Source organism: Chanodichthys erythropterus, chromosome 11 (assembly GCF_024489055.1).
Source record: "Chanodichthys erythropterus isolate Z2021 chromosome 11, ASM2448905v1, whole genome shotgun sequence".
Classification (NCBI taxonomy): Eukaryota; Metazoa; Chordata; class Actinopteri; order Cypriniformes; family Xenocyprididae; genus Chanodichthys; species Chanodichthys erythropterus.
In genome coordinates this window covers 10,488,422-10,510,676 of record NC_090231.1, presented here as the reverse complement: position 1 = coordinate 10,510,676, position 22,255 = coordinate 10,488,422, and the positions used below count along the sequence as shown (strand labels likewise).

General features: G+C 37.5%; 1 protein-coding gene across 5 annotated transcripts in view; it reads right to left on the bottom strand.

The window, feature by feature from the left end:
* Positions 1–20,861, bottom strand: part of exoc6b (exocyst complex component 6B) — a 121,454-nt gene extending 100,593 nt beyond the window's left edge. For all 5 annotated transcript variants that reach the window (XM_067401595.1, XM_067401596.1, XM_067401597.1 and 2 more), the window contains exon 1: positions 20,736–20,861. In XM_067401595.1, coding sequence (XP_067257696.1) covers positions 20,736–20,824 — 89 coding nt within the window. In that variant the 5' untranslated portion in view covers positions 20,825–20,861. The remainder of the gene's footprint in view (positions 1–20,735) is intronic.
* Positions 20,862–22,255: the final 1,394 nt, after the last annotated feature.

Sequence of the window (22,255 nt, the reverse complement as noted above, 5' to 3'; positions counted from 1 at the left end):
GCAATGAAAACGACACACTGAAAATGTCTTTCTCATTGACAAAAAAAAAAAAAAAAAAAAAGTTTTATACCTCAAAGCAACATTTGCTTTTGTGTAAAATTGTGGTATAATTTTACCTTGGTATACCAACCAATGCCCAGAACAAGTGACAACAGAACACAATTAAATTAGATTTGATTCAGTTAGATTCTATGGTGTTTGTCTCAATACAGATGATGACAAAGCAGTTTTACCTCCAGCAAACAAGCCAATGTAACAATGGACAATAAAAATAAAAAACCTCTTAAAAAGTAGGTTTGGTTGATTGATTTAGACATCACACTCTCCTAACAGAAGTCAGGTCATATGTAAATCAATCATGATTAATAGACAGAGCCACAGTGAGGACTGTCAGGGAAGCATGTGATGTCCTGTTCAGACTGTGAGACTAATTCAGGACACAAACACACCAGCACATGGCTTCACCTGAGCACTGTCTTCCTGTGGCTCAGGAAATGTCCTCCTTCTATTAGCACAGTCTTGACGTCACTGATCGCTTCTTCCACAAACACTCATACAGTCAACAACTTAAATCCAGGGCTGCAAGGTGGGAGAAGCACTTCTCAACCTGAAATAAGGATTTTTATCTGTAGTAAGAGGAAGATGCTGGAAGGAAATGTGAAACGTGTACAGGAAAAAGTGAACACTGAGACAGACAAATGAGCGGACATGCTCCAATTAGTCATGCAATGCCTAAAATACTCTAAACTGACCAAAATTTAGAGTATGTATAAGGGCACATGTGCACAGATAATATATAGATAATAACGGTCCATTTTGATTTCATGGTGACTTTAATATTGTTTAAATCTCGCTCAAGGTCCTTTCGCGATTCTGTTCCCCTTTTTCCAAAAAGGCCAAAACTATTTTTAAAAATAACAGTTGACTGTTAATAAATGTTTAAAAAAAAAATGAACATAAAAATGAAAAATATATATATCTCTAGGTATCATGGTCATCTTCACTAATCTGTGTTGCACAACTCCCTAAGCAAGAGTCACAAGAACAAGCGCAGGGATGGGAACAAAAAGCTAAACAAATTGGAAAGAGCACAGCTGCAGTGGTCCAGCTGTGTGAGACTGTACAGCATCTGGCTCAAGAACACCTTTTTAAGCTAGTTATTCAGAGGGGAAAATCACAGTCAGGCATCACAGTCCAGACTCTTCCTTATGAATAATCAAATTTAAAAAAAGGTCAAAATATAATTTGTTTGCATTAAGAATATCTCCTTACTGACTGTGTGCATGTAATGATTCTACCCATTTCACAGCATGGGCCAGCCATGAAGTAATCTTACTTGATTGACCATCGCTTTTGGCTCTTATAGTCACAAGTACTGGCAGGCTGATGTTCCCAAAGCTGAAATGTGATATCCTCCTTGAGAAAATCTGGTGCCTGACAATTTCCCAATACTCCCTAGACTAAAGAAGCAGAGAAGAAATAAAGGATAAGAGAGAGAAAGAGAAGGGAAGGGGGAGGGAAGAAAGAGAAAAGGTTTTTTCCACCTAAACATGTCACACACACACTAACATTTGAAAAAATTAATTTTTAATTATGAGAACAGATAAGCATGCCTACTGCTAAACTACCGCTTCCACATCAAAGGACCATAACTCTGCAATTACTGTCATTTTCTGCTCTGAGATTTAACACCAGGGGTGTCATAAAATTAACAATTGAAGACATTCCTTAAAAAAAAAAACAACAACAAAAAAAACATACTGTTCAAAAGTGTGTCAGTATAATTTTTTTTAATAAACTAATACTTTTGTTCAGTAAGGATGCATGAAATTGCACTGAAACTACTGCATGAAACTACTACTTTCAAGCCCCTGAAAGGTAGTAAAGACATCATTAAAGTAATCCATGTGACTCCAGTGGTTTAACCTCAATTTTATGAAGCGACCTGAGCGTGATGCAAACAACATACAGGAAGTTCGTGCTGCAGACTGCTGTAAATGCACACCATTTCCAGAGGCTGTAGATTCCTCTTAATAATGTTGTAAATAATGTTTAATTTCTTGCACAGACCAATCATTTTGCTTCAAAAGTTATCAATATATCATTAGGAGCCACAGGTTTTAATGTTTTGCCTATGTTTGTTTTTGTTTTTTTTACTCTTAATGTGTTAGCCATTGACTTGCATTATATGAATCACCAAGGCAAACAATCTTCTTTACTATTCTACTGAAGAAAAAAAAGACATAAATTAACAGCAAATTTTCATTTTTGGGTGAACTATCAGTTTAAGTCTGAAGAATGACATTGCTTTGGTCTCTGTGTGTGTGTGTGTGTGTGTGTGTGTGTGTGTGTGTGTGTGTGTGTGTGTGTGTGTGTGTGTGTGTGTGTGTGTGTGTGTGTGTGTGTGTGTGTGTGTGTGTGTGTGTGTGTGTGTGTGTGTGTACTTGTTTTTGTGAAATATCAGGACATAAATGTGTATAATGACATGGGTATGACATGGGTATTACAAAAAAAGGTGAAATATGAGGACATTCAGCATGTCCCCACTTTTCAAAAGGCTTATAAATCACACAGAATGAGTTTTTGTGAGAAAGTAAAAGTGTGCACAGTTTCCTGTGATGGTTAGGTTTAGGGTTAGGGGTAGTGTAGGGGGATAGTAAATACGGTTTGTACAGTATAAAAACCATTATGTCTATGGAATGTCCCCACATTTCACAAAAACAAACATGTGTGTGTGTGTGTGTGTGTGTGTGTGTGTGTGTGTGTGTGTGTGTGTGTGTGTGTGTGTGTGTGTGTGTGTGTGTGTGTGTGTGTGTGTGTGTGTGTGTGTGTGTGTGTGTGTGTGTGTGTGTGTGTGTGTGTGTGTGTGTGTGTGTGGACCTGTTACACAGCATTCCTATTCACAACATTTCCTCTGCAAATTGTTGTCACCCTCATCCAACTTAAGGAAAACCTATGCTTATATGTGGTATGATGTCATATCCTGTTGGCTGAATGAAATCTAGCTCAATGGCAGCTGGGAAACAGAATGGATCGGAAATAGAGCAGAGGATCTAAACTTAGAAGCCACACCAACACACGTCAGCACCTCATACCAACAATAGCAGCACACTTTTTCTGTCAATGATGTAATAACACACCTACCTATCTACACATTTATGTTTTTAAAACTTACTGTACCAGATAAGTTGGTACTATGACAACCCTAGCAACATAGACAACAGCAGGAATATTAGGCTGCTGTCACTTTAAGATCTGATGCACAGATATATATTATACTATATATATTATACAAAATATTCACACATCCAATTTTCTCCCAAACGTTCATTTTCACTTAAGAAGTAACTGACTGTGTGTCAACTTTATGTCAGAACAGTGTGAGTAAAATCACATGAATATACATTGTGAACGTATAACTGTCTGCAATAGAGACAGTAATACAAAATGTATACTTGTTGTCAATTTTCTACTGGTTTATCATGTCTACTAGTATACTTCAATGACAGATTTAACAACACTAGGCCATATTATGATCTCAGTGGTGATCTCTGGACCAAAAATGCAGATAATTAAAGAAGTAATATCTGTATATGTGCTATAAACAGGAACAGTTGAACAAGAATGTCATAAATAATTAAATTTTTGGAATACAGGAAATTAATGTATAATTTATTGCATAAATCAGCTCAAACATGGACTTACTGCAGCACAATAACTGCATTTCATGAGACATCTGCATGCTGGTACATTACAGGCAGTGAAAGCAAACATTGTCCTTGACAAAGTTTGGTCCTGCTTTATTGACCCTGGACTAGATCCTCCTCTGATGGCAAGGGCTGAACTCCATCTGGAGGTTCTAAGGTAACATTAGAAGCTCTAAAAGAGGAAATAGTCTTAGTGCAGTACGCTGGCTAAACACTGAAATCTGATCACTGTCTAACAGAGGGAAGAGTTTGCAGCCACTGCAGTTCATGACTCAAATCACTGTCTAATGTCAATGTGCTCAAAAAAAACAAAACTTTCATTTGATTAACCTTTTATGATTCATTTAAAGGAAAATTATTTGAAATGGACATTTTCTTTAACCAAAATGAAAACCTGAAGTTAACCAACAAAGCACCTAATTATACAATTCTAGCATGATCATTCTAGTATATTTAAGGGTTAGTTCACCCAAAAATGAAAATTCTGTCATAAATTACTCACCCTCATGTCATTCCACACCCGTAAGACCTTCGTTATATCATCGATATTTGATGAAATCCAAGAGGTATATGACTCGTCCATAGACAGCAATATAATCATGTTGACATGACTACAGTGGTTCAACCTTAATTTTATGAAGCGACGAGAATACTTTTGGTGCGCAAAAACTAAACAAAAATAAGGACTATATTCAACAATCTCTTCTCTTCCCTGTCATTATCCTTACACAGTTGATGCAGTAAGCACAGTGAAGGCATCCATGTTTACATCCGAATGCTGGCTCAGTATTGGCCAAAGCTGCACACGTGAGCAGCACGACATATGCGTGTGATGCTGACGCAGGAGCCGGCCAATAATGAGTCTGCTTTCTGACTTAGAACCTGGAAGCGCTGGACATAGACAAAGTACAAGAATGACACAGAAGAGAAGATATTGTTAAATAAAGTAATTATTTTCTTTTGTTTTTGCGCACAAAAGTATTCTCGTCGCTTCATAAAATTAATGTTGAACCACTGTAGTCACGTCGACTGTTTTAACAATGTCTTAAGTACCTTTCTAGACCTTGACCGTGGTGGTTAAATTGCTGTCTATGGAGGAGTCAGATACTTAATTTGTGTTCCGAAGATGACCGAAGGTCTTAAGGGTGTGGATAATGTTATGGCAGGTTAACAGAGATTTTAAGGTTAATCAAATTTGCAAAAAATATATGTGAAAGTAAAAGCATCAATGAATCAATGTTCTGCACCGTATGCCATAATTTTTCCATAAAAATGGTGTTTATGAATTTATGGCCTTTGCTTGCAGCAAGTTTTGGAAAAACTTGGAAAAAAAAGGAAAAGACAAAAAAAAATGATCTCAGTTTACATAAAATACTAAGCAGAACAACTGTTTTCAACATCGATAATAAGAAGAAATTTTCCTTGAGCACTAAATCTCCATATTAGAATGATTTCTGAAGGATCATGTGACGCTGTAGACTGGAGAAATGGCTGCTGAAAATTCAGCTTTGCTATCACTGAAATAAGTTACATTTTAAAATATATTAACACAGAAAACTACAGAGCCCTTAAAAGGGACCATTGCAAAAATTAAAAAATGACAGAGTTTTGCGTGCTCACGCGAAACTTATGTCATGCACACGCATTACAATTTCCATTTGTGTATAATCTATTTCATTTGTTCGTCACTGCCTATGAAGAAAGCCAGAGTATGGATGCACATGAACTAATAAAGATCATGAAAATTAAAGAGAAAATGAGAGTGGATGCACATGAACTAATACAGCTGTATTTGCTCAAAATCTGGTTCTTAGACCAGATCGTCTAGGATGAATCCAGCTAATTATTCGTTTTAATTAAACATGTGCCTTTCTTTATATCTAAAGTCCTTTATGTCAATGGCTCTGCTTGCAATAAGCGCTGTTAGAACTGAATGAAGAAAATAAGCATTTCTCAGCCACCTGTAAGGATGCGTTAAATCCAATACAGTGGTTTAATAAAGGGCCATTTGATTTTGTGAAATATGAAATTTTAGTATGCCTACATTTTACAATTCTAGTATTTTTACATGGGAAAATATAAATATGGCCTACTGCCCAAACGAAATATAAAGTTTCATCATTTTTACTGTACCAATGGTTTGTTCATGAACCATTAAATGTGGCATTATGACAATGCACACTGAGCCCATTTCCCAGCGCGATTCTTGGATGCCAGAGTTAAATACGTTAAAATGGACATAAGTCTTTGAAAAATGACGCATTTCCCTAACGAAAGCTACATTTTGAGCACTTTTTATTGTATCAGCCTTATTTTTTCTTTTAACTTGGCAAAAAGCACAATGCACACAGCTATTCATATCCCGGCCATCACAGAGAATGCTTTAAAGCAGACATAAGGCCGTGATATAAACTGCCCTACGAAAGCCACATTTCAGCAAATAGATTGTTATTAATTGATGCACATCCATACTCGCATTTTCTGCATATTCTGCATAATATCACTGTATTTTTTTTTAAAATAAATGCAGCCTTGGTGAGCATAACAGACCCCAAACATTTGAATGTTAGTGTATAAAACTATATTGCTAAGGGCCTTGGTTTTGGCAACACAGATAAGAGAAAACACAGACACATAGAAACATGTTAAACCAGAAGTATGTACCAGTAACGGCATGGCACAGAAAAACCTGAGGTCTTATGGGAGGTGACAGAGACTGGGAGTGAGAGTGAGAGAAGAGAAAGGTAGCAGCAGTCTAGAAACTGTAAATTCCTCTGTGGGAATAAAAGCAGCAAGAGTGAGGGCAGAGACAGGCCACAGTGTAACAGCTTGGGACTAAGAGACAAATATACCCTTCATACCAAGACTGAGAAATTATTTGTCTACCAATGCAATCCTAAAAGAAAAGCAATGAGCAACACAGAATGTTGCTCAACATCTAATTGGAACATGATGTTGCAAGTACGTCTTGCACACAGCAGAGCTCAAAACATCAATCTTAAATCTCCAAAGAAAACTGATTAAAGAGGAGCTTTGTTCAGACATTACCATGCAAAGGCACATTAATGTCAAAACTGAGACTAAAATTAACGGTGCACCAAGAAACCCTCATCTAAAAATATGACAAATACATCTAAAATGTTGTAAACTCAAATGAGATGAAGACACCAGTCATATCAATGACACCGAAGAGGATGTTTTATTCTACACAGGGTAGTTGCCCCCTCATGGGGTTAGCAGTAGCCTTTTTTGGTTGTGGGTCACAAAAATGCCTGTAAATAGAATATTTCTAAACTTGCACTGCTAAAACCTCTAAAAGAGCACAGATGGATTGAGCAAAACAAACAAAAATTACTGTGCGCACGTCATTAAAATATTACTTCACTTCTGAATGAAAATTCTGATTATTTACTCATCCTGCCTGTCATCTAAGATGTTCATGTCTTTCTTTCTTCTGTTGAAAAGAAATTAAGGTTTTTGAGGAAAACATTCCAGGATTCTTCTCCATATATTGGACTTCAGTTGGGTTCACCGGGTGGAAAGTCCAAATTGCAGTTTCAAAGGACTCTACACAATCCCAGATGAGGAATAAGGGTCTTACCTAGCGAAACATTTGGTCATTTTCTAAAAAGAATAAATAGAAAGTATATACTTTTTATCCACAAATGCTCGTCTTGCACTAGCTCTGCGATTCGCACGCATGACGCGTGACATAGGCGGAAATAACAATCCAGTGTCTACAAAGCGAAAGTGCAAAGATTAAGCCAAACACCCTTTACCAAAAAGGTAAAACAATGATATCAGATGATTTTGAAGTTGGAAGAGAAAATTAGATGAAATTTTTCACCCCACCACGGTACTTCTGCCTACATCACACATGACCTTTCAACTTAATGTGTGACGCATTGCAGAGCAGTGCAAGATGAGCATTTGTGGTTAAAAAGTATATAAATTGTAATTTTAAAAAAAAAAAATTTTTTAGCTAGACAAAATCGTTTAGCTAGACAAGACCCTTATTCCTCGGCTGGGATCGGCTAGAGCCCTTTGAAGCTGCACTAAAACTGTAATTTTGACCTTCCACCTGGTGAACCCAGCTGAAGTCCACTATATAGAGAAGAATCCTGGAATGTTTTCCTCAAAAACCTTAATTTATTTGTGACTGAAGGAGGAAAGACGTGAACATTTTGGATGACATGGGGGTGAGTAAATTACCAGGAAATTTTCAGTCAGAAGTGAATTAATCCTTTAAATTTTATTAAATTATAAATTTCATTTTAAATATTGCAAAAACAATCCATATAAATCAAAGTAAACAAAATCTCATGTCTTCATGCAGAATAAAACATTTATCCACCTCAAATAATGTTTTGATGCTAATTTCAAAAAAGTAGTTATCATTTAGTGTTCCCATCCAGCATTTTTAATGCTATATTCCAAAATTTGCGTAAAAATACGAAATACGTGAACATCTTGGATGACATGGGGGTGAGTAAATTATCAGGAAATTCTCATTTAGAAGTGAACTAATCCTTTAATTTGCCTATGCAGGCCATTACATTTTTTTGAAGTCAAATCAACTAAATAAAAACAACAACAGGCAGTTTGATTGTCTTTGAGACCGAGGAAGCCATTAAGAGCTTATCATAGACCTTATCTAGTAAACCACCAAGTCCACTGTGGAGAGAAGAGGAAAAAATCATTTCAAACACTTCCCTGCTAATACCAAACAAAAATGTAGACAAGAACATGCTTCAACCAAAAGCATTTCAGAGTTTTACAGTGGGGCCTGTAAGTAATCGCGTGTGTGTGTGTGTGTGTGTGTGTGTGTGTGTGTGTGTGTGTGTGTGTGTGTGTGTGTGTGTGTGTAGGTGTGTGTAGGTGTGTGTAGGTGTGTGTAGGTGTGTGTAGGTGTGTGTGTGTGTTTTCATGATTTATGAGGACACAAATTTGTATAATAACATGGGTATTACACTGATATAACAACGTAAACATGTTTTATGAGGGCATTTCATGAGTCCTCGTATTTAAAATAGCTTTAAAAACATACTAAACAATGTTTTATTAAAAATGTAAAAATCTGTGATGAGTAGGTTTAGGAGTAGGCGTAGTGTAGGGGGATAGAATATACAGTTTGTACAGTATAAAAACCATTACGCCTATGGAATGTCCTCACTAAGATACCAAAACAAACCTGTGTGTGTGTGTGTGTGTGTGTGTGTGTGTGTGTGTGTGTGTGTGTGTGTGTGTGTGTGTGTGTGCGTGTGTGTGAGTGTGTGCGCGCAGTGACTCAGCTGGGTGTGGACCTGGCTGCACCTTTGTGGTGAGTTGGTCTCTGCTTCTCTGCTGAGGTTCATAGCTGCAAAAACATCACACAAAACTATGCTCTGCTATACCAGAGTGCTGCTGCTGTTATAAAACTCAACAGAATAAAGTAAAACTGCAAATTCTAATACTACAAATCAAAGAAATGTCTCAGGTGGCTACAAATCCGTAATAAAAACCCTGTTATAATACAAACAATATAGAAAATAACATGTAGTTATAACAGAAACTACAGAAAGTATACTGCCATTAAGGGTTTCGTAACTTAAGGGGTTCCTTGCAAACACCTGCAGACATCTCCCTCTGTCCTCCTGGCGCCCTGAAGGTGGAGGTCCGCAAATTATTTCCTTCATAATCAAGTGTATTGTTTGCAGGTTAAGTGTGTGATTGCAGCTCTGTTGTAAAGGTCATAAGTTACCGATCTAAAGTTTCCCCACTGTTCAGCAAGTACATGGAACAAAATGGAGAAGATGGTGGTTTGTGGAACCTTTTTTTTTTTTTTTTGCTTGGTGGATGATATACTCACAAAGTGAGACCCAGGTCATGTTTAGGAACCAGAACATGTAGACTTAGGGACTATTCACACAGAACGTGTTTTCGTGGTTAAAAATGTGATGCAGGTCAGTGGAATGAAAAACAAAAAACAAAATACAAGCTCTTGAGTCATGTTTTTTAAAAGTTGAGCTTCTTTTAACTTGAGCCCCACATTTTTAGAATGCCATGTCATGTGCAAGACGCTTCTAAATATGCAAGAAACAAGTGCAATGATCAAACACATCCATCTAATGCATGTTTTCTTAGAAAAACAATGGAAAAGCAGCACAGTATTCCACAGTATTCTGTGGGAATGGTCTATACTCAAATTAGCTGCCAAGCAACCAATTCATAGAAAATGTGAAAGTCTAGCTCATTACATTGTTTTATATGTATCACTTTGAATTGCTTTACTGAAAATATATTATTTTATTATATATAATTTAATTGATTTTAATGCAAATGGAAATCCTATGAAACACTGAAACAGTTCTTTGCCTCTGTTTTTTAAATAATCCTTCCTTGAGAAATGTTACTACACAACAATCGGCTAAAGTGCTCTAAAGTGTTTGTTCGAAATTCCTCAGGTTGATGCAGGAGAGAGCCCAAAATATTTAAAACATTCCTCTTGCTGGAACAAAGAACTGTGTTTCCAAAGCTGCAGTCCTCTCTTCCTTTTTGAAGTGGTAATCACTGTACAGGGGTCAAGACAACAACTGCCCACACAGAGTCCAGGAGACCAAGGACATTGATTGAAGACTGACAGATTATTCACAAAACATCTAAACCGAAAGAAGAGAGATTAGATGAGACAGACAGACAGAGAGAAAGAGTTTGTGATAGTTGAGAAGCTATTTGCAAGAACAAGCAGTCAAGTGTCTAGCATTCAAGTCACTGTGGCCCAGCATGTGACAAGAAACCTGACTACTCATTCCTGATACTCCGAGATACACGCACAAACACACACTGAGTAACACATGTCTGATAGTCAAGAAAGACTAACCTCTCTATTTTTTCTTACATTTCAGCTCTAAGGGCCATATACACACACACACACACACACTGCAGTTTAATACCGTCGTCGTCACTCCTTTTCTGAGTGCTTTTTGTTATATAGCCTACTTGGGATAGGCACGAGTACTGAATTGTTACTGAATTTTGAACACTCAGTACATTCAGGGTCTATTATTTTAAAGAAATTAAATTATTAAACAATTAAAAGATGGAGGGATTTATGGGAATAAAAAAGAAATTAGAACGGTAAAAGAGGTTCTAGGTGTAATTGTAGCCTATTGTAAGTAATCCATTTAAACATTTTATTTAACACCGGCCTCAAGTCGCACAAAGGGGGAGTGACGACAGTGAAGGATGAGAGAGGCCTGTACTATTTAGGTTGTTCTACTATGTTTTTATGTGGCAGTCGTCCGTGAGGGGCTGCCTTTTTCTTTCATTTTGTAGTTTATTTTATAATTCAAAGTTACTTTGGATGTTCACCGGTTTCTACCTCCTTCGCTGTAATGTGCTGTCAAAGAGCTCTCAGCACTGTGGGACATCCACAGTGCCATCCAACTGAGCAGAGTCAAGGCCATGGACACTTGAGGCGGTGGGCTGGAGTGATTTGCCGTGGGGACGTTCTAACTCACTGTCATCCGCCTGAATGGGTGGCTGCCATTTGAGAGGGAGGGGAGGAGTCAGCGCCATTTGGCTGAGGCCAGAGCCTGATGCAATCTGCCATGATGAGGGACACGCAGGGAACGGGGGGCTCGTTGTTAGCTGCCCGAACATAACCTTCCACTAGGCATCGGAGGACCTAGAGTGGCATCCACCGAGGGATATCCAGCAGCATCACCAGACATCATGGATGAGTTCACCCAGCTAGTGGTGGAATGAATGGCAGTGCGGGAACCAGACCAAGACATTTTTTTCCCTCTCTCATCTCTGTCTCTCCTGATCCTTCAGTCTCTTTTTTCTCTCGCCTCAGGTGCTGCGGCAGCCCTGACGGGGGGTGCTGGAGTAGAGCACAGTCTAAAGGGTATCCTCTGGCCTGCGAGGGCCAATGGAGGTATGTGGTAATCAGGGTGGGGCCGAGGGCTGTGGGAACGGAGCGAGGCCAGTGGCGAGATTTCTAAAGGGTTTCACCTGTGCGGCACACCAGTTTCGAGTCTCACGGAGCTCCAGGAGGATAAAATGAGGAGTGACAACAGTGAAGGAAGAGAAAGGACCAGGCCCGAACTATTTATATTGTTTTGTTTTTTTTTATTATGATTTTATGCGGCAGTTGTCCATGCGGAGCTGCCACTTTACTTTCGTTTTGTTGTCTGTTTATATTATAATTACTTGTTCACCAGTTCCCGCGTCCTCATTCCCTTGTCAACGAAACTTGCTACAATATTTATTTAAAAATATGCACACATTTGCTCTTATTTGAATATCTAATCTGTTTCATGAATCATGTAAATTATAGCATGTTTTCAATTCAAAATGGCAAAATTCCATAAAGTAGTTTGAATCACTGTGTAATACTGTGGGTCACTGAACATTTTAACTTTTATAAAATAGTTGTCAAATACTGTACATCTTACTATGCACTCTTACACTTTAAAATCTAAAACGTTGCATTTGGAATTCCCACTCATCTCCAGTGAAGTTTCATGAATACTTAATTTAGCCAAGGCTGCAAAGCCAACTCCTGGTTACAAATATAGTAGAACCATCACTTCTACCACTAAAAATTTCTTTATAATAAATCTTCCTGATCAACTGAATCTCCTCACCATACCAGATAGCTTAGAAGAACTCGATGTTGCAACAGAAACTAATAAATCTCTCTTTTCCAGCACTTTAGACAAAGTTGCTCCTTTGCACTTAAAAAAAAATGTAAGAATTTTCCAATGCTGTGGTACAACAAGCACACTCTGGTTTTTAAGAGAGCAGCCAGAAAAATGGCTCAGTATGTTACTTGCAAAACGTCTGATTTTACAACATCAGAAGTCTGAAGCAGTACCTACGTTTGATATGTGGATCATGGACTTGGGAAAGATTTCACATTTGGAAAGGATTTGTTTTATTAAAGAATTATTTCACTTTCAAATAAACTTTTCCTGATAATTTACTCGCCCCCATGTCAGCCAAGATGTTCATGTCTTTCTTTCTTCGGTTGAAAAGAAATTAAGGTCTTTGATGAAAACATTCCCGGATTATTCTCCTTACAGTGGACTTCAGTGGCCTCCAAATGGTTGAAGGTCAAAATAACAGTATCAGTGCAGCTTCAAATGGCTTTAAACAATACCAGGCGAGGAATAAGGGTCTTATCTAGCGAAACGATCTGTCATTTTCGAAAAAAAATACAAAGTATATGCTTTATAAAAACAAATGATCACGTTGCAATTGCTTCCGCTTTCCATATTCTTCATAAAAGCATAAGCTGTATGTCTTATCCCTTCCCTATTCTACTTATGGAAAAAAAACAGAACTGGTGCCGAGTTTGTTCCGTAAGTTGAATAGGGAAGGCGTAATGCTGCGTTCACACCAAACACGAATAGAGCGTCAAATTCGCATCTACCGCGTCTAGTTTGCTGGTTGAACATTTTGAATGCATTCGTGTGTCTAGAGCGAAATAGACGCGCGTCCGAGGCGAAATCCGCTTCTTGTGGGAGGGGCAAGTGCTAGGCGGTTGTCTGTTTGCAAGATGGCTGATGTTGATCGTGCGTTCACCGAGAGAGCTACCGCTTTGTATTTGCTCTGGAGACCAGAACAGCGGCGTAGGGGTCAGTGTCGCGGGAAGGCCGCGGGTCGATAAACGTGTATGTGACTCAAAAGTGAAATGTGTATTTACAACTTACCAGGTAAAGCAGGTAAGCAGGCTCCTGATTGGTTAACGCGGCGCGAATTTACGCCAAAGTTCAAATTTTTCAACTCGGGCGTCAGACGCGAATTCGCGTCACACGCGTAAATGCACAAAAAGCACCATTCGCGCGTAACAATGCTCAATTTGCGTCATTCGCGCGAACGAGACGCGTGAATGAGGCAAATTCACGCCTTCTGCGCCACGCTAAACACCTCATTCGCGCCGCGAGACCTCCAGACGCGCGTAAACGCGTCTGTACATTGACTTAACATTGAAATCATTCGCGCCAGACGCTATATTCGCGTTTGGTGTGAACACAGCATAAGACATACAGTGTAAGCTTTTTGAAGAATACGGAAAGCGGAAGCACGTGCAAGGCGATTATTTGTGTTTATAAAGCATATACAGTTGTATAATCTGGTATCGTTTAAAGCCCTTTAAAGCTGCACTCAAAACTGTAATTTTGACCTTCAACCGTCTGGAGGCCATTGAAGTCATCTATAAGGAGAATAATCCTGAAATGTTCATCAAAAACCTTAATTTCTTTTCAACTGAAGAAAGAAAGACATGAACATCTTGGAAGACATGGGGGCGAGTAAATTATCAGGAAAAGTTTATTTGAAAGCTCTTTTTGAGCATGTGGGAGTCATTTACTAATTTGATGGGCAAATCTGCAGATTGTGCTGGTGCATTACAGTTGCTGTAATGTTTTTACTCAAGATATCTTCTATTGTTGTTGTCATTGTTTGTTTGTTTAATTGTTTGATTTGTTTTGTTTTATTGTCCCTGTCATGTTAGCGTGTAACCACCATAAGTAAGGAAATGTATTGTAAAAAAAAAAATAAACAAAATGGGGGGGACTCAACCCTCTTAGAAGATGTTTCTTTCTTCTGTTGAACACAAAAGATGATATCTTAAAGAATCTTTTTTATTGGTAATCAAATAGTTGACAGTAGCCATTGACTTCCATAGTAAAAATACTATGGAAATCAGTGGCTAATGTCTGGTTACCAACATTCTTTAAAATATCTTTTGTGTTCAGCAGAAGAAAGAAACTGGTTTGGAACAACTTTAGGGTTAGTATGTGATGACAAAATGTTCATTGGAAGTAGTAACAGATCTTCTGTATTGAGATATAACAAATTACTTTGTAAAATCTAGTTTGAGGACTTGGTTCTATTCATTGCTTGATGGAATATAATTCGAATGGAAATAGGATGGAGGCAGATCTGAACGTGAGCTTGTAGTTGATTGTTACGAAGGGCCAGGATTAAGTGGACTAAATAATTGAAGTGCAGCATACATCTCCAGAGAAAAGTCTGACATTCCACCAGAAAATCAAGTTACCAAATGTTCATATAAAAATTTGAAGCTTAAAAAAAAAAAAAAAAAATGAATGGATAAATCGTTCACAATCATATGAATGGATAAATCGTTTACAATAAGATCAATTACATGCATTTAGAAAATAGATTTCCCTTTCATGCTGACATTAAAACTTCTAAAAAGGAAAAGGATGAGCAGACCAAGAAAAGGCAGACTGATACTTTTTTCCTTCTATGTGTGTATTATGCTACAGGGCTTATTTAATCATAGGAATGTCATTACAAGTCCTGACATGTATGGATATTATGAAAGAGCCAATCGCTTCTTCTATGCAGCAATAAAAACGACTTGAACAGCACTGCATAACATACTGCAGTGGCGCGTATCATAAAGCAATTTAAAATACTAGCAATAACCAGTCCATTTACCTAAAAAGACTGAACAAAATAATCAAGTAATTATAGTTTGAGTTGGGCAGGAGTGGAGGCAGCACAGTCTGGGGAAACTGACTCACTAAGACAGACCAGCCCAGGCTCTCTCAGCGTTCTCACTCACACACACACACACACACACACACAATTTCAGACCTAGAGCCCCAGAAGTCTTGTTAGAAGCGTCTTCACAGAAGGCCAAATATAGTTTTCTCACACAGTTAAGAGAGTCAGCTCTTCTCATTTAAATACTATGTACAAGCTTGTGCTATTGTGCACATTGAAAAAGAAAATATGTTGCATTAGACATCAGCTAGATCACAATGGATACAATAGAACACAGACAAACCCATGGTACAAATTCTGATACCAACATATGCTGTATCTACTAACAAAACACACACTGTTCTTATGAAAGCAAGACATTCGCTGACAGCTGTGCCACAAAAAGCAGAAAATTCAGTCTTTAGAAAGAGGTACTAAATTAGAGATATGAGGATCTTAAACGTGCTTACGTCAACAGAATAAAGGTAAATCTCCATCAACTGCATCTGAGCTTAAAAAGAGAAGCATTTAAAAATGGCAAAAAAGCTCACACAGACATCTAAATTGGCGAGAGAAGGAAAAAAGACATAATGATGACAAGGATGTTAAGGAGCCAGGAAGTCAATCTCAGGCAACCATTAAAAAGAAATGTTGTCTTCGATTGGCTTGTTTACATTTTATTGAGTCTTGTCTTGTAATGTGTTGTAACATCCGTTATAAGACATCTAAAAGCACATCAGAAAGTGAGAGGCCTTCCGCTGTCCTTACATTAGCACTTTAAGGAAACATAGATAGAAGAACACACAGTCCATTAGATCTGCACAGTCATTTAGTTAGCAAAAGTTAGGGAACCATGCACAACTTGACCTCACAATATCATATGATGCATGGGAAGTCTCTGCATTTAAGTCTTCCTAATGTGCAGTAGAGAGTTGTATATCGTTGCTGCCCGATGAAACTCACGTTTGTCCAAAACGGTTACTTTCAGGAAGTGAAAAAAACACCATATTTCAAAAGCAGTTGAATGTAGCGTTGTCATACTTGGTACGGAATCTTTACATGTAACCATATTCTTGCCAGTGTAATGATATCATCCACATTTGACCAAAATTGAGTTTAAATGGACATACGTGCATATTTTACAATAACGGTGGTCGATACGCGTTCTTCCGACCATTAATTAGAATGGCCAAGTCGCGTTTCATATTGACAGATGAATACGCTCAGTTTATTAAATAGCCTACGTCTTAGTTTATTAAATACGCTTAGTTTATTTAATATTAATTATAAATTTATTAAAATGTCTCTTGAAAACTATGAAGGGACAATGAATCAATACACTGACATGGTAATGCTAGACAGATACTTTGTTTGCACAGTCCTACCGTAATTTTGTCACTCCTAGACGTACGTCTGGCGTCAGGGGGGAAACGTTTACCTCGATATAGGAAAGTCATTGTCTCACCAGGCTATGTTTATTTGGCAATGTAACTTCACAGTGTTATTCGGCTATCCAGTGCTGAGCTTCGATGAAACTTCACGAGACCGGCGAGATGCTTCCACAGGGCGGGAGATACGCGGCGTGATTGACAGCTTTGACATCAAATGGATATATGTGAAAATCAGATGACATGATTTCACAACTTTTCATTGGCCATTTAGATATGTGAAGCATACTGTATACGGAAATGAACCTGGACATTCAATCCGTCGAAAAAGCTCAAAAACGGCAAAATGGACATACGTGGTTTTCATCGGACAGCGACGATATGTTGGATTAACATGGATTAAAAAAGACCTGGGCAGTTAAAAACTTTTTTGTAGGACTGAGATAGCTTTGATCCAAAAAGAAAATCAGACATGTTAAAAAAAGACAGTGTTTGTTTTTGCCATTGGATTGGATCATATAGACCCCTTAATCGCCTACGTCACTGTGACGTCACCGCTCTAGCTGGAGGCAAAACATAAATAAGAACTAATAGCGGGCGCACTAAAAGTTTGAGGTTTTGACTTTAAAATGTTGTTTTGTTGTGTTTTTGGCTGCCAGAATAGAAGGAACAGCACTTTTGGTTCAAAACTAAAGTTTTACCAGATCCCGGCAGACATTCCTTCACAGAAATCAAAAAGATAATTGTGGTTGAAAGCAATACGGCGTACAGACTGGACGGAGACGATCATAAATAATACTCGTGTTTGCAGTGCACACTTCATATCAGGTAAAATAATCGATGCATATGTAATGGTGTGTTGGTTTTATCTAGTACAAATCAGCACGTTTTATAGGTGAAAAGTAGCCAACTTTCAGCGCACTAGCTAGCTTAAAGGTTAAACAAACATACAGCGATAAATGTGTGTGCCATCCTTTGAATGGTCTCTTAAAATAATCCACATTACTAGCCATAATCATAGTTAGCGCCGAGTTAGGTTACATTAGACAATACGCCTTGACAAAATTCCCCGAACCACCCGAAAGTAATTCATATGTTGTCTAGGAAATATCCAAATCTTAAGTTGATTTACAAAAATAGCTGTCACGGTCCTGCAGAGTCAGTGACTGTACATATTCGGACAGTTCTGAACCTTCTTCTGCATCTATGTTTAATAAATCCCTCCGAAAACATGCTAGCTTATGCTTGTCAAGATTGCGTCCAGCGCCTCTTTTTGCCTCCAGCTAAGCCCCGCCCACCAGGAACCGTTGCAATGTTTACAAACTTTTAAGGGGTCTAGTCAGCATGAAATGAAAATTCACCCTATCTATTTTGTAAATGCATCTTATTGTGAAAAATGCATCCATGCATGGTTTCATCATCTTCTTTTTAGCTTGTAATGTTTAACCATAATGCCATAACCCAGGTGAAACAACAGACTTCTCTCTAATGGTGAATTAATTTAGTTCGCTTAAACGCGTCCTTTTTCTTACAAGCGACTGCAAACTCGCATTCAGATCTGTTTCCATCCAATTAACAACTGTTTTTTTTTTTCTTCATTTTTTTTTTTTTTTTTTTACCAAGAAGTCCCATTGCGATCTCTCTTTTACAAAAGATATTACAAGATCTCTAACCATCTTGTCTTGTGGGAATCATGTAAAAGAACCACATACAATGATATACGATCACACAATGAGGTTCAATATTATAACTAATCATATTAAGGGAAGCCAGGCTGTGCTTGCAATGACACCATATTCTGTAAATGAAAGTCCCACCAGAGGGTGTGAGAATATGAAGCTATTATCAATGTGCCTCACACACCACCCTGCTAGCACCAAAATTAGCATCACACAGTTCCACTATCTAAACAACACAAACTGGCCACCAAGTAACAGGAAATGAATTCAATTAGTGATTGGTACTTGTATCCTATCAACATAGTTGACATGCAAGTTAACTATGAGGAATGTAAGTGGAAAAGACACCCTTAAATTTACTGTGCACATTTTGCTCTCTATATTGTGTGTACTTGCTCAAGACACTGAATCTTGTCTAACTCATTAAAATAATTCACTGCAGATCTTAAAGGATTAGTTCACTTTCAAATTAAAATTTCCTGATAATTTACTCACCACCATGTCATCCAAGATGTTCATGTCTTTCTTTCTTCAGTCGAAAAGAAATTAAGGTTTTTGATGAAAACATTCCAGGATTTTTCTCCATATAGTGGACTTCAATGGAGCCCACTTTGCCCTCCACAGGTGAAAGTTTGAACTAAATTGTTATATACTTGCACTAGCATGTTGTATATGACAATTTAGTTCAAAGACAAATAGAGAAAAATCCTGAAACGTTTTCATCAAAAACCTTAATTTCTTTTCGACTGAAAAGAAAGACATGAACATCTTGAATGACATGGTGGTGAGTAAATTATCAGGAAATTTTAATTTGAAAGTGAACTAATCCTTTAACCAAAAACTGCTTTAGTTCAGTCATAACAGATGTCATATTGGTAGGTAAGGTTAAAAATAACTGAATGAGAATAAATATACACAATGAAATATAAACTAAAGATGAAGCAACTAACCTAAAACACTACTGGATTGTTGATTGAATTTAACACATTCTTTTCTAAAATGTCAACAACTTCTGAGAGAGAATCGCTGACCTTTAACTTAAGGTATGTAACTGTGGTTTGTGAATTTAGCTCTAGCTGGTTAAAAGGTTGAAACTCCACAAGACTATGTTCCAGATGTGTAAAGAGTACCTGAAAACCATACTTGAGTAAAAGTACTGATACCTTACATCGAAAATGACATAAGTAACCAATTCCATTACGACTTGAGTAAAAGTCTTAAAGTATCTGATTTTAACAGTACTTAAGTATTTTACTCATGCTGAATGTATGCTCAGAGATGCACTAGTCCTGAGAGACATACCAGTGAAAATAAGACACAATTGATTTGTAAGATTTTCTAAAATCAAAATAAAACTGAACACCTCAATGTTGCAGATAAATCAAGGTCGAAACAACAACCTTTTAAATGCCTACAAACTCACAAGTCTCAGTTGAGCTCAAGTGCACAGAAAGGCCACAAGTAAACCAATATCCTTCAAAATGGTCTTGTCAATATAGCAGATAAATAAAATAATGTTAGTCAAAGTCTACTGTATGAGCCTCATTACTAGCTGCAGTCATTTCCTCATCTAATAAATCAAACACCTGCGATCAGAAACTACCTGCTAATGCACTCACATTCACATTCACATGAAGTATCCTTGTTGACAAGGCAAAATGCACAAGACATAGGACCTTCAATGCCCTTAGATGGTGATATCGCTTCTTTATTCTTTAGGAGAAATTAGCTGCCATGAAAAATTTAATTTGTAATTGCATTACTCATCACAAATGTAGTGGAGTAAAAAGTACATTTACTTGCTCAAAAATGTAGTCAAGTAGAGAGTAAAAGTTGCCAATATCTTTGATACTCAGTACAACTACAAAGTAGCCAAAAAGATACTTAAGTACAGTAACTAATTACATTAACTCAAATACTTTACACCTCTGCTATGTTCATTTGGTGACAACTGAATTTGTTCTTCATAAGCAACTTTTAACTCATTTCCCCCATAACTATTAATGTCCATTCAAAACAAATGTGTCGTCAAGCTCTGACGCAGAAATACATTTTAAGAAAAGTGTAAAATGCCAATGTTTTTGTTCTTTGAGAAGAAGTTAAAAGCCTGGGTTACTTCCTTAAATACAATGGACAGCAACAACAGAACAGTGTAAACGTTTCTTTTGGTTTGTTTTCAAATAAAGAGTATTATTCATTATAGTCCAGGATCCGCCTGCTCTCTCCGGGAGTCCTGCAGGGAGACATGTGAGAGGAATACTAACTAAAACTTTCTCTAAACCGCTACTGAGCACCTACTTTCCCACCCTCGCAACTTGAATGGAAGATTTCCTGGCAAGTCTTTAAAGTGAGAAGTTGAAGGAACAAGGAGAACTGGCTCTCCGGGAACCTTTGAACCTAAATGTCACATCACACCCCGAGCCCGGTAGCCTCCTGTACGGTTAATGAAGACTTACCGGAGCGTCGGTCCAATGCAGTTAGTGTCTGTGCTCTCAATCTCACGCAGGATTCGCTCGTGCTCTGCCGCTGTCTCCGCGCTCGCCATCTTCCATATCCTCGCGACGCGCTCTAGAAAACACAGCGCCCAGAGTGAGAGAGGGGGGAAAATACTGGAGCTTTTACTTCCGGTATTACTGTTGAACTATTAATTACGGCAAAATAAGTTTTTGAGTAAACAAAAAAAAAAAAAACGTATTTATCTGTAATACTTACTTAAATGACATATGGAAGAGAGATTTAATTTAAAAAGTGTTTTTTTGTTTTTGTTTTTGTTTTTTTTTAATTATCAATAATAAACATTTTTGCTTTTAACAGTTAAAGAAAAATAGAGCTAAAAATTTAAATTTAAAAAAGTTTTATATTAATGACTAAATATATTATACTTTAAGAGAGTTTTTATGGTAATAATTAAAACTTTGGAACATCAACTAAAAACTGTATTGCAAGACAGCGACATCTAGTGCCTCATATTCCAAACAAACCAGCTTAGTTTTAAAGGGTTTGTTTACCCAAAAATTAAATTTCTGTCATTAAAGGTGCAATATGTAATATTTTTGCAGTAAAATATCCAAAAACCACTAGCTAGTGTTATATATTTTGTTAACTTAAGTACTTACAATATTCTAAATGTTTGCTACTATTTGTAAATCGTGAGAAAATTGCAATTTTAACCAAGGCGTGAGGAGTCGCCTGTCAATTGCGTCATACCGCGTTACCCTCGGTTTCCGTTTTAATTTTGTAGAAACCATGGAAACACCAAAGACGATTTAATATATTACATGTTTTAATAGACAATTAAGGGAAATGTTTTGATATATTTAAAGACAGAAAACTAATTATTGCTATATAGTTCAACACGTTTAGTCTTATTGTTTAAATCTAATTTTCTTGATTTTTTGCAAGTACCATGTTTTACCATGCCTCAGCGTGTATTTTGTGAGCTAACATAGCATAATTATTTTTAGTTACAGTAATACAGAATTTTCTCCATCATACAATACGTTTTAAAATTAATTGCATGCCATTTATCAACACAAGCCATCCAGCATTTAATGATATTCTAAAATCGATCTATCTTACTGCAGTGTGTAACAGTGTCTCACAGCAGCCGCTGAGTGAACCCACAGAGTAACGTTATAACATAATTTTCAACACTCTCAAATGTATCTAATATAATAAACAGAGCTGCGTTACCTCATACTCATGACCGGAAAAGCAGAAGCGGCGCCGGCGACTGTGTCATAATAAAAGTTCTGCTGCTTGTGAGGAGTGTGTTGATCAATCGCTCCAGCGGCCTCATTCAGCTCCCACAACACTCGGTCCTGCTCTGCTTCATACTACAGTAACGTTAGTAATCGCAGCCATGAACATGATTTCTACCCGAGTCCAATCCCTATTCTTTTGCACTGTCCGTTAAGGTGAAGACCACATGTCCAAAGATTCCGCGCTCAAACTTGGCGTCATCAAGCTACGCCTT